Source organism: Theileria equi (assembly GCF_000342415.1).
Source record: "Theileria equi strain WA chromosome 4 map unlocalized gcontig_1105316255041, whole genome shotgun sequence".
NCBI lineage: Eukaryota > Apicomplexa > Aconoidasida > Piroplasmida > Theileriidae > Theileria > Theileria equi.
This window is the reverse complement of record NW_004668225.1, coordinates 222657-236622: the sequence shown is the minus strand read 5'-3', so window position 1 is coordinate 236622 and position 13966 is coordinate 222657. Positions and strand designations below refer to the sequence as shown.

At 41.0% G+C, this 13966-nt stretch overlaps 5 protein-coding genes across 5 annotated transcripts, besides 1 other annotated feature; 3 read left to right on the top strand and 2 right to left on the bottom strand.

The window, feature by feature from the left end:
- Positions 1 to 650: 650 nt before the first annotated feature.
- Positions 651 to 2135, bottom strand: BEWA_046100 (Papain cysteine protease family protein; the record flags this gene model as incomplete). Its single annotated transcript, XM_004831541.1, has 1 exon — positions 651 to 2135. One exon carries the CDS (start codon positions 2133 to 2135, stop codon positions 651 to 653), a length of 1485 nt encoding a protein of 494 aa, XP_004831598.1.
- A 598-nt stretch (positions 2136 to 2733) lies between these two features.
- On the bottom strand, positions 2734 to 3678 carry BEWA_046090 (signal peptide containing protein; the record flags this gene model as incomplete). The annotated part of the gene is made up of 1 exon (XM_004831540.1): positions 2734 to 3678. One exon carries the CDS (start codon positions 3676 to 3678, stop codon positions 2734 to 2736), a length of 945 nt encoding a protein of 314 aa, XP_004831597.1.
- Positions 3679 to 5043: 1365 nt separating this feature from the next.
- On the top strand, positions 5044 to 5841 carry BEWA_046080 (signal peptide containing protein; the record flags this gene model as incomplete). The annotated part of the gene is made up of 1 exon (XM_004831539.1): positions 5044 to 5841. One exon carries the CDS (start codon positions 5044 to 5046, stop codon positions 5839 to 5841), a length of 798 nt encoding a protein of 265 aa, XP_004831596.1.
- Positions 5842 to 6303: 462 nt separating this feature from the next.
- Positions 6304 to 6333: a sequence feature (AT_rich).
- Positions 6334 to 7784: 1451 nt separating this feature from the next.
- BEWA_046070 (signal peptide containing protein) lies at positions 7785 to 8465 on the top strand (the record flags this gene model as incomplete). Its single annotated transcript, XM_004831538.1, has 1 exon — positions 7785 to 8465. One exon carries the CDS (start codon positions 7785 to 7787, stop codon positions 8463 to 8465), a length of 681 nt encoding a protein of 226 aa, XP_004831595.1.
- An 821-nt stretch (positions 8466 to 9286) lies between these two features.
- Positions 9287 to 13900, top strand: BEWA_046060 (ABC transporter, ATP-binding protein domain containing protein; the record flags this gene model as incomplete). The annotated part of the gene is made up of 1 exon (XM_004831537.1): positions 9287 to 13900. The coding sequence occupies one exon, from the start codon at positions 9287 to 9289 to the stop codon at positions 13898 to 13900; it is 4614 nt and encodes a 1537-aa protein (XP_004831594.1).
- Between the last annotated feature and the right edge of the window lie 66 nt (positions 13901 to 13966).

Here is a 13966-nt window from a genome sequence, read left to right as displayed (position 1 = left end):
TAGTCTACCCTCTCCTACCGCTTGTTGTGAGTTTGTACGGCAAGGTCCTACTATATGTTTATTAGTGCATGCCCTTTGTCTTTTCTGTGCTGAAGTCTTCCAGATTATATTGGAATTTCTCTGTTCACTGTCAATCCAATGCTCACTACTCTGCAGATCATACCGCTTCTTCATTATCCCAGGTTCTTCCATTTTTGTCAGACCGATTTAGTTTCGTCCTTTGGTTGACATTATACCCTTTAACATCCTGTTTCCAATTGCATTCTTCCCCATTTATCTTCATGAATTAACTGGAAAGTTACTCTGATGTAGAATTTGCAATCTTCATGAGTTGTTGAGTACCAGGATTATCAAAAAGGGAGTCTAATTCTCCATTCTTCCCGACTTTTAGCTCCGCCAACTCTTCTTGTGGTCCTTGAACTTTGGTGATGGTCAAACATTGTCCTGATTTGTCTTTTATTGTCCTACTAGTCTCATAAATGAGCCACTGGACGTGTGCTACACCCATCATCATTCTAGCTAAAGATGAATAGTAACTATTAAGGGAGATTACTTATGGTTATAGACCATATACTAAAATAAGCTGGCGATCACAAATTTATCTTTTGGCTATCGAGTATTTGTGGATGAACCGCCTTAATATTCTAATATTAACCAGAAAATCCGTATGCATTATCAAAGATGCTTTTTCCGTCGTCAATGTGCCCATACAAAATCTTCACGTAGCCTCCCTCTCCCCAATTAGATCTGACCTCTATGATTGGTTTTAACATCCAATACTTTTCCCTGGTATTTACATCAGTTCCTAAACCAACGACTACTGCAGATATCAGTGAGCCTATGCTCAATTTCCCCTTGTATATTCCACCAGTGTAGACATTTTCCAGTCCATAAATGTAAAACTCAACCATGAATGGACCGTTTGTCTTCAAATGTCGTTCCGCTTCGCTTTCAGAAATCTTTACGATCCTCTTGACAATCGACAGTTTTGCGCACATTCTGTCTCTGCACCTCCTCTTTTCACCAATAAATGGATATTTTCCCCTGAGGCAAATCGCGTGGTCCTTAAAGTAGCCCAGACTGGTCTCGAGAAGTTCTGGAGAACTCCGTTCTGGCGCGCAGTCCCAAATTTGCTGTGCACTGTGGGTTAGCCTTCTGCCGGTTTTGAGGGTCACAAAGGCATCATATACGATGGATGCAGCTACCATCCAGCATGACTTGCATTTGTTTAGTCTATAACTTAAAAACTCCCCAATATAACCGCCGTCTCTCAGGTCTATGGAGTCACTCTCTACCTCAAAGGGCAGCGGCGTCTTGATAATCTCTGAACCTTGGAACCCATTAATGAGACTTGAAGTGTCAACACTCTTTGTTTGCCCGTAAATGTAATCTTCAGCGAGTCTGGTATGGTACCCTTTCTTGTACTTTTTCGAGGGGTCCCTGTTGTGGATTTCCATTCTAATGACGTCCCTCCGGAAGGTGTAATAAAACTTTAAAAACCAGTCGTGGTTGTAATATCTAATTTCATAGTTTGCGCAGTACTTTTTGAAGAGAATGAGGATCTCAACCTCCAACTTTGGTCGGAACTCTTCCTTGAGAATATTGATCAATTTCAAAACACAAGAGGCTTCATAGGAAGTTATGACCTTTACTTGTCCATGCTGTACGCAAGTGTCTTTAAGGTCGTCTCCCAGACAGGTTTTTTCGTCTTGTTTATATTCAATATTATTGCGTACAACTTCATCCTCAAACTTGACCAAATCACCTCTCATTTTTTCATCCATTTTGGCCTTTATGGCCCTTAGTTCCTTAAGAAAATCCCTTTCATGTTCATTCTCTACTACTTGCACTGGTACATCCTCTTCATGACTGACATATTGGTCATCTTTGGAGTCAACCACTATAAAGTCGCTTATCGGATATTCGTTAGACGGTTCTATATCTAAGCCATTTAGAAATTTGATAGTCCTTTTCTCTTTAGCTTTGGATCTTGTCAATACTAACGTTACTGGGACGATTACAGCGATGATAGCCAGCACGATGATTACGACCATCCATATGGTCCTTTTACTGAACCTACGCCTTTCCTGATCATCGCCATTTACAGTATCTATGCTTAAAATTCCGAGCTTCATTTCCTTGATTCCTCTATGCCCATAAAGCTCCAGATATACTCAAACCAAAGTTCCGATTAAACACAAAAACTCCTTGCATGCACTGATAAAACTTTAAGAAAAAGTCCAAAGACTTGAAATAAATGATTAATGGGTATATAGATCTAAATTTAAAACATGCGAGACGTGACAAGGTTGACGGAGGTCTCGATCTATGGTATTGATGTACAAATTAAACTGGTATAGCTCTATGGATTGTGTAGTCCCGGAAATCATAGTCTCTTTAAGATTCCAAAGAGTTCTTAGCCTGGTCACATTCCTCATTCATACGTCGTCTAGCAGTACAACGTTCCTCCTATTTGTCAGTATAAGGTCTCCAGGAATCTTTCGAAGAGACATTCCAGCTTTTCTTCTGGAGCTCTTTCTTATACTCCTCTTCTTTTGTCATCTGTTCATGCATGAGTAATGTTCCTGAAGTATAAGAAAAGACACTAATCACTCATCATTATTTCTATACATGTAAAGAGACTACCATTAATTAAGCATGCACACTCTAATGGAGCATGAGCAAGATGCAGAATTATGGAACTGCATTATATCCATAGGGAGTAAGGAGTCACTATTTAGATTGAGTAGAAGGATGCGAAGAAGGATTAGGAGATGATACAGATTTACTCATGTCAGTAAGCTTCTGATCATAGTCCTTCTTATCGATCTTCTTCCACTCCTCATCACACTTTTCAAAGTACTTGTAGACAGTTGAACCACTCTCTACTACAACTATCTTAAGTAATTCCATAGACCCCTTCTTATATATAAGACAAGAAAGACAACGATCATTGGCTCCACCGGTCCATAGTTCCTTATTACCGTCCATAACAGTAGTATCCTTGGAAGTATCCTTTGGATAATGGTACTTAACAGTTACCTCTGATTTTGTTTCTGTATGCACATCTAACTTGGACTCATCAGGATCGGTAAGGTTAAGAGTAACTGGATTGGTAGGTTTTGGAGATTCATCAGCAGGAGTAGACTGACTAGAGCGACCTGCAGTAGGAGCCTGAAGAGATTGAGTAGGAGATTGAGTAGGTTGATCACCTTGAGCTTCATCAGTTTGAATATCCTCAGCTGTTTCTGGAGATTCTACGGGTTTATCGGCAGGCTGTGCATTCGCTTGAGTTTGTCCTTGTTGAGCATGTTCTTTCTTGACACTACCCTGGAGATTTTTAGCTGGTTTTTGCTCCTGTTTATCTTCAGGAACTGACCCTGGTTTGGCTGTTTGTTGAGGAGCTGGTTGCACAACTGGAGATTCCTTACTAGTTGTAGGATCCTTAGGAGGATTCTGAGGTGCCTGTGGAGTGGCTTCGTTAGTAGATTGTTCAACGCCTCTTTTAACTTGTGGGCTAGCTACAGACTGCCCAGATGGTTTATGTGTGTTCCTCAGATTCTCTTTAGATTCACCATAAGCTCCATTATCGTTATCAGTGGTCTTACTCTTTCCACAACAGCCTGCACTGCATAATCTTACCAAAGATACAGTCCATAGTACAACTAGAATCTTCATCTTGTAGACCCCCTTGTCAAAATAGCAACTAGAGTCTCAGTATAAGCAGAGTTATCAGCGTAATATAGGAAAAATAGATTTTATCTGGCAGTAGATAGTACCCAAAAATGTTCAGAACAAGAAACAACAACAAACATGCACTCGTGTTATTCTACTAGAAAAGTGCGCAATAGACAACAGAGAAGATTGAGTAAGGAAACAAAGACTTTGAGTCTTAACAAGTCAGGAGTACAAAAGAACTATAAAGTCTCTTTGATAAATGAATGATAATGTGAATAGAGCATAACGGAAGTCGAACCCAGGAATGTAGGGGTTAATGGGGGTAAATACCAGTTCTTGTCGCTATTAATTCATTCTCATCATTATTCAGCGTCTCAGGGCACATTTCCTTGTCTATTAAGGGTATTCAAGCGTCTCACATTCTCAGTATTCCATTATAGATAAGCATGACTGGAGGAATAGATAGAGCCAGGAAAGAGTGTTGGAAATACCCTTTTATTTTTCTACTTTATAAACTAAATGAGTCATTAGTCTCTCGTAATTTACAATAGAAGCGCCAGCTCTTTACTAAAGTGTCAGTAGATCATTACCACTCCATTCTCCTACTCTCCAAGTGTCCTCTGTATGCAAAGGTACCTTTGGTGAACAAGTTAAGGAGAATACATTCCATATCAACATTCAAAGCCAGATACATTTCCCAGTTCTATAACAACGGGATAATTTTCAACTAACAAGTGCCGAGTTTGAGTGTCTAAAGATTTGCTTTCCTTGATAATGAATGTAGCCAATAATTCACATCTATGGACTAATATTTGATGAGTACTACTCACTACTTTCTCCAATACATACTCCCGTATCGTTTATAAAATATACCATAAACCGCCTGAATATATAACATGAAGGAATCCTCGCTACCATTACACGGCGTGTGGATGTCTCACTACCTTTTCTCAAGGTGTTCCAAAAAGTTAGCAACATCTTTTCAGATCTAAAGGTTGCTGATGCTAGTCCCCGTCCACATTGTTCTCTTTTAGGTAGAGTCTTTCAGGGGATGCATTCAGGTAATGTATCCTATGTTTGACCAGGATTTTGCGGATGTCCAAGTCTAGTGCCTCAAAATCATCCGGTAAAAGTCTCAAAATACGTCCAGTTCTCTACAAAAATTGTCTAAACAACTCTCGGTAACGATGACCGTTGCATGCTAAGAGTTGGTCTCAAAAAATTCCATTTCCAACAATCTACCATTATATTAACACAAGGGGATAATTTAAACGGTAAAAGCCTCAGACTATAGATATAACTTCCCCATACTGTCTGGAAATATTTACATGCAGACTCCTGTGGTGACTTGACCATCAGTAGAAAATGAACTTTATCGCAATATTTATCCCCTTATTTCTTCTTGTTCGAGCAGAAATAACTCCATGTACTCTCGATCTTTTGAAACCTGATGACATTGTGGCTCTTACCTCAGACCTTGAGAACGGACCCCTTAAGCTCAAGTTAATTGTGGCGATATCTGGATATCCCATTACCAAAATTGCCATTGGAAATATACTCCTGTGGGAGGGAAGGTCATTTATAAAACACTGTGATACTGTGACTTTGTATTACAAAGGACAAAAAATATTCCTTACAAACATTTCAGTCAGGGGTCTTAATGGCGTCCATAATGAGTATTTTGAAATTATGAGCGGTAATTCTTACAGAAGAATCAGCCAGATGGGATACAATGACAAGGTTTCCGAGACGATTGGTGATAATATGGAGGCGATAGATCTGGACATTTCCACCATTGAGGAACAGAGTAAATTCAGCATTGATACTGTGGATGAAGATGGCCAAGTCTCGAGAGTTTTTAGTCCAGAATTTGGATTTACATGCACCGAAGTTAAGGATGGAGAGGAGACTCTATGGATCGCTGAGGATGAAGAAACAGCACCAATTGTCGTTGTTTATGGAGATGGATGTTGCATTTTCGTTCGAATATTCGTTTCACATCCAGTGAACAACGCAAAGAACATCCTCCTGAAGAACGAAGGCGGGACTTGGATATCGATTGAAACGGACAATTGTCAGTGCAATTCACAAGGATGTATTTCGTGCAAAAAGTATGAGAACCTGAGATGTATAGCACAAACAGAATCGAACTCAAAGGTGTAATGAGGAGCTTTTAATATCCGGTGGAACCCACCAATTATATAAAGCACGAATGGACCCTGCAATTGTGTTGAAACTTGATTTAATGAGTACACACGTGACATTTTGGTGGGAGTGAATGTATGTTCTACTGGAGTATAAAGAGTCCATGAGAGAATCTCCAGTGAACGCCGAAGAGTCAAAGAATGGTAAATGTAGTACAACACCCCTGTATTTTAATATTCTCTAGTAGCAATTCCATGTACACTCCCAGGTAGTATCCATTCTGAAAAATCGACCGTCATCTCCTTGATCGGTAAACTCGTCCAAAGGGAGTGTGTCTAGTGTTCCTCCATGGACAACTAGTACTTTAAGAGTACCGATAGGCAAACTTCTATAAGATAAACGTTTAAGTGGTGATGTCGCAAGTCGGGATAATTATCACCACTAATCTCCATTATTTCTTCAGCAATTACAAGAGTCTTCTATTTTATCAAATATTTTAATTTTATTTATCGTTTATAGAAGAATGAGGGGACGATAGTACGTAAATGACCTAAAAGCGGCACAATAGAGATTCTTCGTCCTACACATTTTTCAGTATGGCTGATATGGCCACTAAAAGTCATTAGTGCAGTTTCATCGTTATCATTACTATGCTACTTTGTAGAATGATGGGTAATATCCTAACACATTGGCTGTGGAGCAGTAGACAATCATGGATGGTCCTACATGGATGTCCTGCTCATCATTAAAACTATTCTGGCATCATTACAGGGATGCGTAGGATGGAAATGGAAAGATTCTCTACCTCTTGTGGATATAAACTTGAACACATCTCCATTATAAACTGTGGAGAATCCTCAAATCCTTCAATGCATGGTTCCATCCTGTCCCCCAGAACACATGGACATGCCAAATTCTAGGTATAATCCACATCTATTAACCTGTGGCATAGAATAGAGGAATTAGTGACAATGCACTGTCTGCGAAACTTGCACAATCTCCTGCTCACACCATAGACACTTCCAAATGTGTGAGTGAATGAGGATGTTGATGAGACAATATGGGCAAAAAGGATGACATATCATTGCAACAAGCCAAAAATAATCCATGGAATCACGACAATATCAATGCAGTATGCTCTTCCAGTAGGCAGTGCTAGCGATACAGCCCTCTAGACTACTCTCGTTAGCTATTCCTATGGAAGACAATACAACCACCATCCAGACACTTTGTCCAACAACGACATTCTCTTGATCTGTAGCAAAATTTGGCATAAAACTCACCAATCACGGGGCAACATGCAAAAGTCTACAAACTCACAGCAGATGGAACTCCTCGTTTTGTACCGTGACACACATGTGACAGTTTTCAAGAGCAAATTGGTAGGATGAACTAAAAATGTCGCGATTAAGACAAGAAAAAAATTATTCCGGAAGAAACATTTTCTCTCCTCTTTCTTCGCTAATGGGGATATCCGAAGAATATTCTTCGCAGAATTTTTTTCCACTCTTTTATTAGTGCAGGATGTTAGTTGACCAAATTTATGTTTTGTTTTCATGTAAACACATGGCTGCTCATTTCATAACATTAGAATAATGAGGGCAGAGGATGGACCCGTTCGGCTCTGTCTCTGCAATTCGCATCCTTCCACACACTAGAATCCCAGGTTTGCGTTCTATATAAATGTTAAAATGTCGGATAAAGTGCATATATCAGAAACTACCACTCATCACTTTTGGGAGAGTGAAGTGGAGCTGGTCAGGAAGAAGACTCTTGCTCCAGATGGAAAGAAGTTTCGCTACTTTGACGATAAAGGCGTTTTCAATTACTCAAAGAAGGAATGGCTCTATATTTTAGGATTTAAATTTAAAGAAGAGGAATACGAGAACACCTCTACATAGCTATCTATCAAAGAATAGTTGTCAAAGAACACTTATGGATTCAATGTGCAGTTCAGAAGAATGAAGATCACCACACTCATTCTTTTGTTCTCCTGCAGATTATGCAGTGGTGTAGACCCTCCCGTTCTTAGCGGTAAAGAAGCAGATGTTAAAAGTGGACCTAAGGAGACTGGACTGAGACAATCACCTCTATCATCTCCATCCGGTGGTTCACATGCCAGTAGACCTGGTCTGAATGTTCAAAGGAATCCACCTCCTAGATCTGGAGGACTCATGGAGACAACAACAAGAGGTACTCTTCCGGGAGCAAAACCTACTGGTACACAAACTGCAGTTGGAAGGAGTACTACTAAAGTAACCGTAAACTCCAGGTATAATACTCATCCAGACATTGAGGATATTGGCGAGGATCTGGAAGAAGATTTAAAGCATGTCAAGGCGTATCATGAGAATAGACAAGAAGCTATCAAGACTACCCTTGAGGCAACTACTGATGCTACAGAGCCTAAAGAGAAGCAGGTGCACCCAGAAGAGACTGGGAAGTTCCTGATGGAGACTTGGACCATAGGATTCATCCATCCTCAGTCCTTAACGTCGCCAAAGGACCAAAGCCCAGTGATGTATACTCATTCACAGGATATTGAGAGACTATATGGCCCATTTCAACGTAAACATTTCGCTATTCCGGTCCCTTGCGATTTTGCTGCCTGGATTTCGGGATTCAACCAGTTTCCATACTAACTACTCCATCACGAGACTAAAAATCATCAATCAAGTTTATAATTTTCGAAAAACACGCCAAAACGATAGAGTAATAGCGGAAAACAATGGATCGTTGGAGTGGAGGGTCGCACGGGGATGGGAACGACAACTTTGGACTCTAGATAATTGTAATATTGAAAATACTGGAGGAAGGACGAGGAAAGTGCGGGGTATGCCTAGAATGCAGGGCCGAGAGACTGGCGAGAGCCTCTGGAATGAGACTCGAGGAAAATTCCTCGGCCACACGAGAATCTTCTCTCACAGACCTTCCACAACGCTTGAGAGGTGACAGAAACTTAAAATGCGTGAATTGCGTGCGGGTGATGCTCCTTCCCATTATATTCGTGGGGCCGCAGATTCTCTTCTTAGACATGGCCGGGTTTCATCTTATATCTTTGCAGTGGATGTCTCACTTGAAAATTTGTGGATTTTACTTATATCCCGCCGTCTTTCAAGTCTATCGTGTAGTTTACGTGGACATTGACTGATTGCCTAGCATTTACGTTTCATGCAAGATGAGAACAAGATGTTCTGGCATTTTTAACTTGTAGAACGTTTTCATTCCTGACAATTCGTCCATATTTTCTTGTCTTCTCTTTTACTACTGCAAGGGAGAGTATTCCTGCTCTGTTATCGTATCGGGAACATCGTTGCCTTCTGCTTACCAGGCGTCTTCCGCAGCAGCGCCATTAAAACAGCTGGGTAGAGCCAAAATATTTCTGATAAAAACCACAATTTAGATTACCCGTTGGCCAAAGAACCTTAACAAATTTGGAACCCACCTTTACTTGACTGCGAAAATGGTAGTTACAAGGTATAGGAGCTTGAGGAATAAACCAGATTCCTCACGGCGTGACTATCACTTTTGGGAGAGTGAGGTGGAGCTGGTCAGGAAGAAGACTATCGCACCAGATGGTAGGCGATTCCGCTACTTTGATGACAGAGGAATCTTCAACTTTGTCTTTCTGGTATGGATGGGAAAATGGGCCAGAGAAACGTCAAGGAGGTATATGGACCCTTATATGCTCCATCCACTCCCCCTGGCCGACCAGCTTCTCATATGGCAGCCTATTCTTTCTAAACACATTAGTGATGGCATTGCTAGTTTGGAGATGCATTCTACATTCATTAATGACGACAAGAAACCAGCAGAAATACTAAGACCAGTGAGATATGTTCTGGCGAGGGCAATTTGGCTAACCTTTTGGAGGAGGATTCTCTTCGTTCTCATAGCCATTGTTTTTATGAATGGTGTTGGTATGAGTATCGCCATCTTCCTCCATAAATTGCTCGGCTTACTCTCCGGAAAGGACTTTAGGGTGGCTACTCTCATTGGATTTGCCGTAGGAATAATCTTCGCAGAACTTGTGAAGGAAATGTGTATGGATCATATTGAATATTATGTTAGCAGACTTTCATTCGTGATGGATGGATGCCTTCGTGTTACAATTTTCCAACATGGAGTCTGCTACAGGCGTAGCCAGTTCAGCAATTTCAAGTCAAAGAAATTGGGACAGTGCAACAGTATTATCCACGGATGTTCTGGAGAACACTTGTGCACACAAAATCCGCTATTGTGCCCAGCTAGACGCTACAAGAACAATGAGGTTACTCCAAAGATGTACGCCTTGATTCTCAATGACCCATACTACATTCCACTCTTTGTTGAATGTATGACAGGTCTCATCGATTTCCTGACAGCGTTCACATACGGTCTCATCTTGATGGGAACTCAGTTCAATGTGAAGATTCTTACCATTTTGCTCATCTCTCTCACTCTGGTGGTTGGTATGATTCTAGTTGAAATTGCTGGTGGTTTCCTCATGAGGTACTACTTGGGTATTAGGGATCACAGAATTACGAAATCGTTTGAGGTTGTCTCAAGTTTGCACTTGATTAACAAAATGTCCCTGGATGATATGGGTCATAATGCTGTGACAGAGGCGAGAAACGATGAATTGCGCTTTGTGCTCATCCGTTTCTTCTTGTCCCTAGTAAACAAGGTTGTTATTACTTCAATAATGTGCATCAACATTATTTTCCTCATTAACGACTTTGTCGCTCAAGTTAAGAGGTGTCCAGATATCAAGAGCATAAATCCTTCTGGACTTCTAGCCTCTATCTTTGTTTTGATGAAGATTCTTGGCCCTCTGTATCTTGTACCTTTGAAGCTCAAGCTCCTTGTTTTCACCTTGACTTCCTTTAAAAGAGTAGAAGCCTTCCTCGAAACTTGTTCGCCAAACTTTTATCTTCCTGATAACAGGTATTCTGGAGCAACGGCTGCTGCAGCAACTGCCGCGGCAAAGGCACAGAATGTACCAAAGGATATGGTGGTTATGTTCAAGAAGGCCTCCTTTTCCTGGATTCACAGTAGAAGGGATCTTCTCGAGGAAGGAAATATTGGCATCCATTTGGACAGACTTGACTTTGTCCTAAACACTGGTGATCTTGCCATTGTCACTGGTGCTCAGGGTTCTGGTAAGACCAACTTTGTCAAGGCTATCCTTGGTGACATGACTCTGGTAGAAGGATCAATGGCTGTGTTGCCTCTATCTACCAATATGCCAATATTCTATGCCTCTCAGGATGTATGGCTACAAAAGGGTACCATCAAGTCTAACATTACATTTGGTCACAGGTTTGATGAGGATGTCTACAACACTGTCATTAAGGCAGTTGAACTTGAACATGACATATCTACTTGGGAAGAGGGTGACATGCGTAAGATCTCTGAACATGGCTACTCTCTCAGTGGAGGTCAGAGAGTCAGAGTTGGACTTGCTCGTGCCATCTACGCTTACCTCATCTTCAGTAAGGCTAATGGTGAAGACAATAGCTCCCAATGTTCCTTCCTTGTAGTATTGGATGACTCATTTACTGGACTAGATCCATTTGTAGCCAAGACAATCTTCAAGAACTTGTTTGAAAAGGGAAGAGGTCTACTCTCTGGTGGTGATGTTGCCACAGTTCTAACGATATCCAAGCGTATTTTGGATGCCTGTGTATCATCCGAGTCTCCGGATTCGTACCCAGATGCTCCAGTATACACATTGAGGAATGAGACTCTTATCCAAGAAAATAGACTCAAGTCTTTGATAGAAAACGAAGTTGGCCGTCTTGATATCGCTCCACTATCTGATGATAGAATGGGCCTTCACGCTATGCCTAGCAAGTTGCGTAGGATGTGCAGCTCTGATGAATACACAAGATTTGGACGCAGAAGCTCTGTAGAAACAAAGTACTCTGAATCGCCAACGGTACAGAATCTATACAATAGGATCAACTTCAAGCGTGGTAGGAATGATAATTTCAGAGCTGTTAATGTTTACATCCGTGCGGCGGGTTGGCCTATATTCTTCTTTTTCTTCTTTACCCTAGCATTTTCAACTTTGGATAACACCAAGTTTATTATTGCTTCAAAGGTTTCGGATTCCGTTGTTGATTACACTAAAAAACACGGTGCTGTGGATACAACATCGTTTTCGGATATCAAAAACTATTCTGTTAAGGCTCTCAGACGGATCGTGATTATCTCGGTATCTGTTATGGTTGGAGCTATCTTGCGTATACTTTCAATGACAAAGGCTTCTGTTAATGTTTCACGCAGGGTTCATGAGTATTGTATCAATTCGGTCTTTGTGAACAGTTCTACGGTTCTAAAGATCAAGAAGTCGTTGGGCAGTGTCATTACTTTCCTATATATGGACACATTCTTCATTGACAACCTACTGAGTTACTTCATTCACGATGCCTGCCTATTGCTGATTGAATCAAGTGTTCATCTCCTCACGTTGTTCTTCATGATGCCATGGTCTAGTCCACTTGCCCTCGTACTTTGCTTTATCATTTTCCGGTACATTGTATGTTACTACGTAAAGTCGTGCAAGAATGTTTACTTTGCACGTTTAGAGACTTGCAACCAAATCGATTCTACAATTGAGTCGGCCATATCTGGTGCACAAATTTACCGTAGTTTCAAAAAGGAATGGGAATTGATACACGCAATGACTGAACATGCTGATTACAACATTAGATGCAGCTACGTTAGCAAATCTGCTATGACTTGGAGTTCTATTGCCTCTAGATGTTTGCTCTCGCCATTGGCTCTTTTCATTCTCCTCTTTCCTCTTATTAGATCAAGATATTTTGGCACAAAGGTCAATGTAGGATACTATGGTATGGCATTTTCCATTGTTTTAAGTCTAAACAGCACGTTCACAATTTTCCTCAAGCTCTATTGCTTCCTTGAATTGTATATGGGATCTATTAGAAGATTTGAGCACTTCGTTCCTCCAAATACTCCAGTCAAGTTTGATAAGAAAAGGGACATTCACCAAACGGATCTTATCGTCGACCGTTCAGGATATGAGATTACTGATAACACTTCTGATGATGTAAAGGGTAAGCTTCGCAAGAGGCGACGTAAGGAGTACGCCTCTAGGAGAGCTGCTAGATGTACTGGTCTCAGAATGTTATTCTTTAAGCACAAGATCAATATATTTGATGTATCTGATCATATGTCCCATGAAGAAGTCAGGGTAAAGTTGGATAATGTAAGTGTCTACATTGTCTCTAGGATTTCGAAGGAGAAGCATGCTATTCTCAAGAATGTTACCTGCTCGGCTAATACATCTGATATTATCGGTATTATCGGAAGAACGGGTGCAGGAAAGTCCACCATGCTTTCCGTACTCCAGAACTTGGCCCGAAACAGGGAAGGTTCTGTCCTCTTGGATGGCTGTGACTTGAATGATCTGCCAAAGAGCGTCACTAGGCAAGTTATTGGAGTACTACCTCAACTACCATTTGTCTTTAGAGGTTGGACTGTACGTAGATTCATTGATCCAAGAATGTTATTTGAGGACGTTGACATTGAAATGGCTCTGGAAAATTGTGGCTTACTCAAGTTTGTCGAGGGTATTGAAGGCGGTAAGGGTCTTGACACGGTCATTTTACCGGATCATTACCACAAGGATATGCCAAGGTACTACAAGAGGGTATACTACGGCCCAGAATTGAAGCCACAGGATACTTCTTCCGCAGACAATGTAAATATAGACTATGGAGCTGTACTCTCAAACTCACAGCTACGCACACTTTCAGTAGCAAGACTAGTGCTCTACAGGGAATTCTTCAAGGTTCTCCTGATTGATGAACCTCCAGAAGATGAACATGAGACCTCCTACACTACGGTTGGAATTCCAATATATGAGCTCATAAAGACCCACTTTCAACATTGTACAACATTTATTGCAGCTCACGATGCAAGTGTTTTGCGTCTATGTACGTCAGTTTGGGTATTCCACAGCGGTTCTCTCATCAAGACCTGCAAGACTGAAGAAGTTGTCGACAGCGGCTCCCTGTCAAAGATCATAGAAGACTGCATTGTCCAGTACGCGCAACCGGAGTCGTAGATTTAAACTGTACACTATTTACGCGACTGAACTTTTATAAATTATGCATTTACGCCTACTATCCGT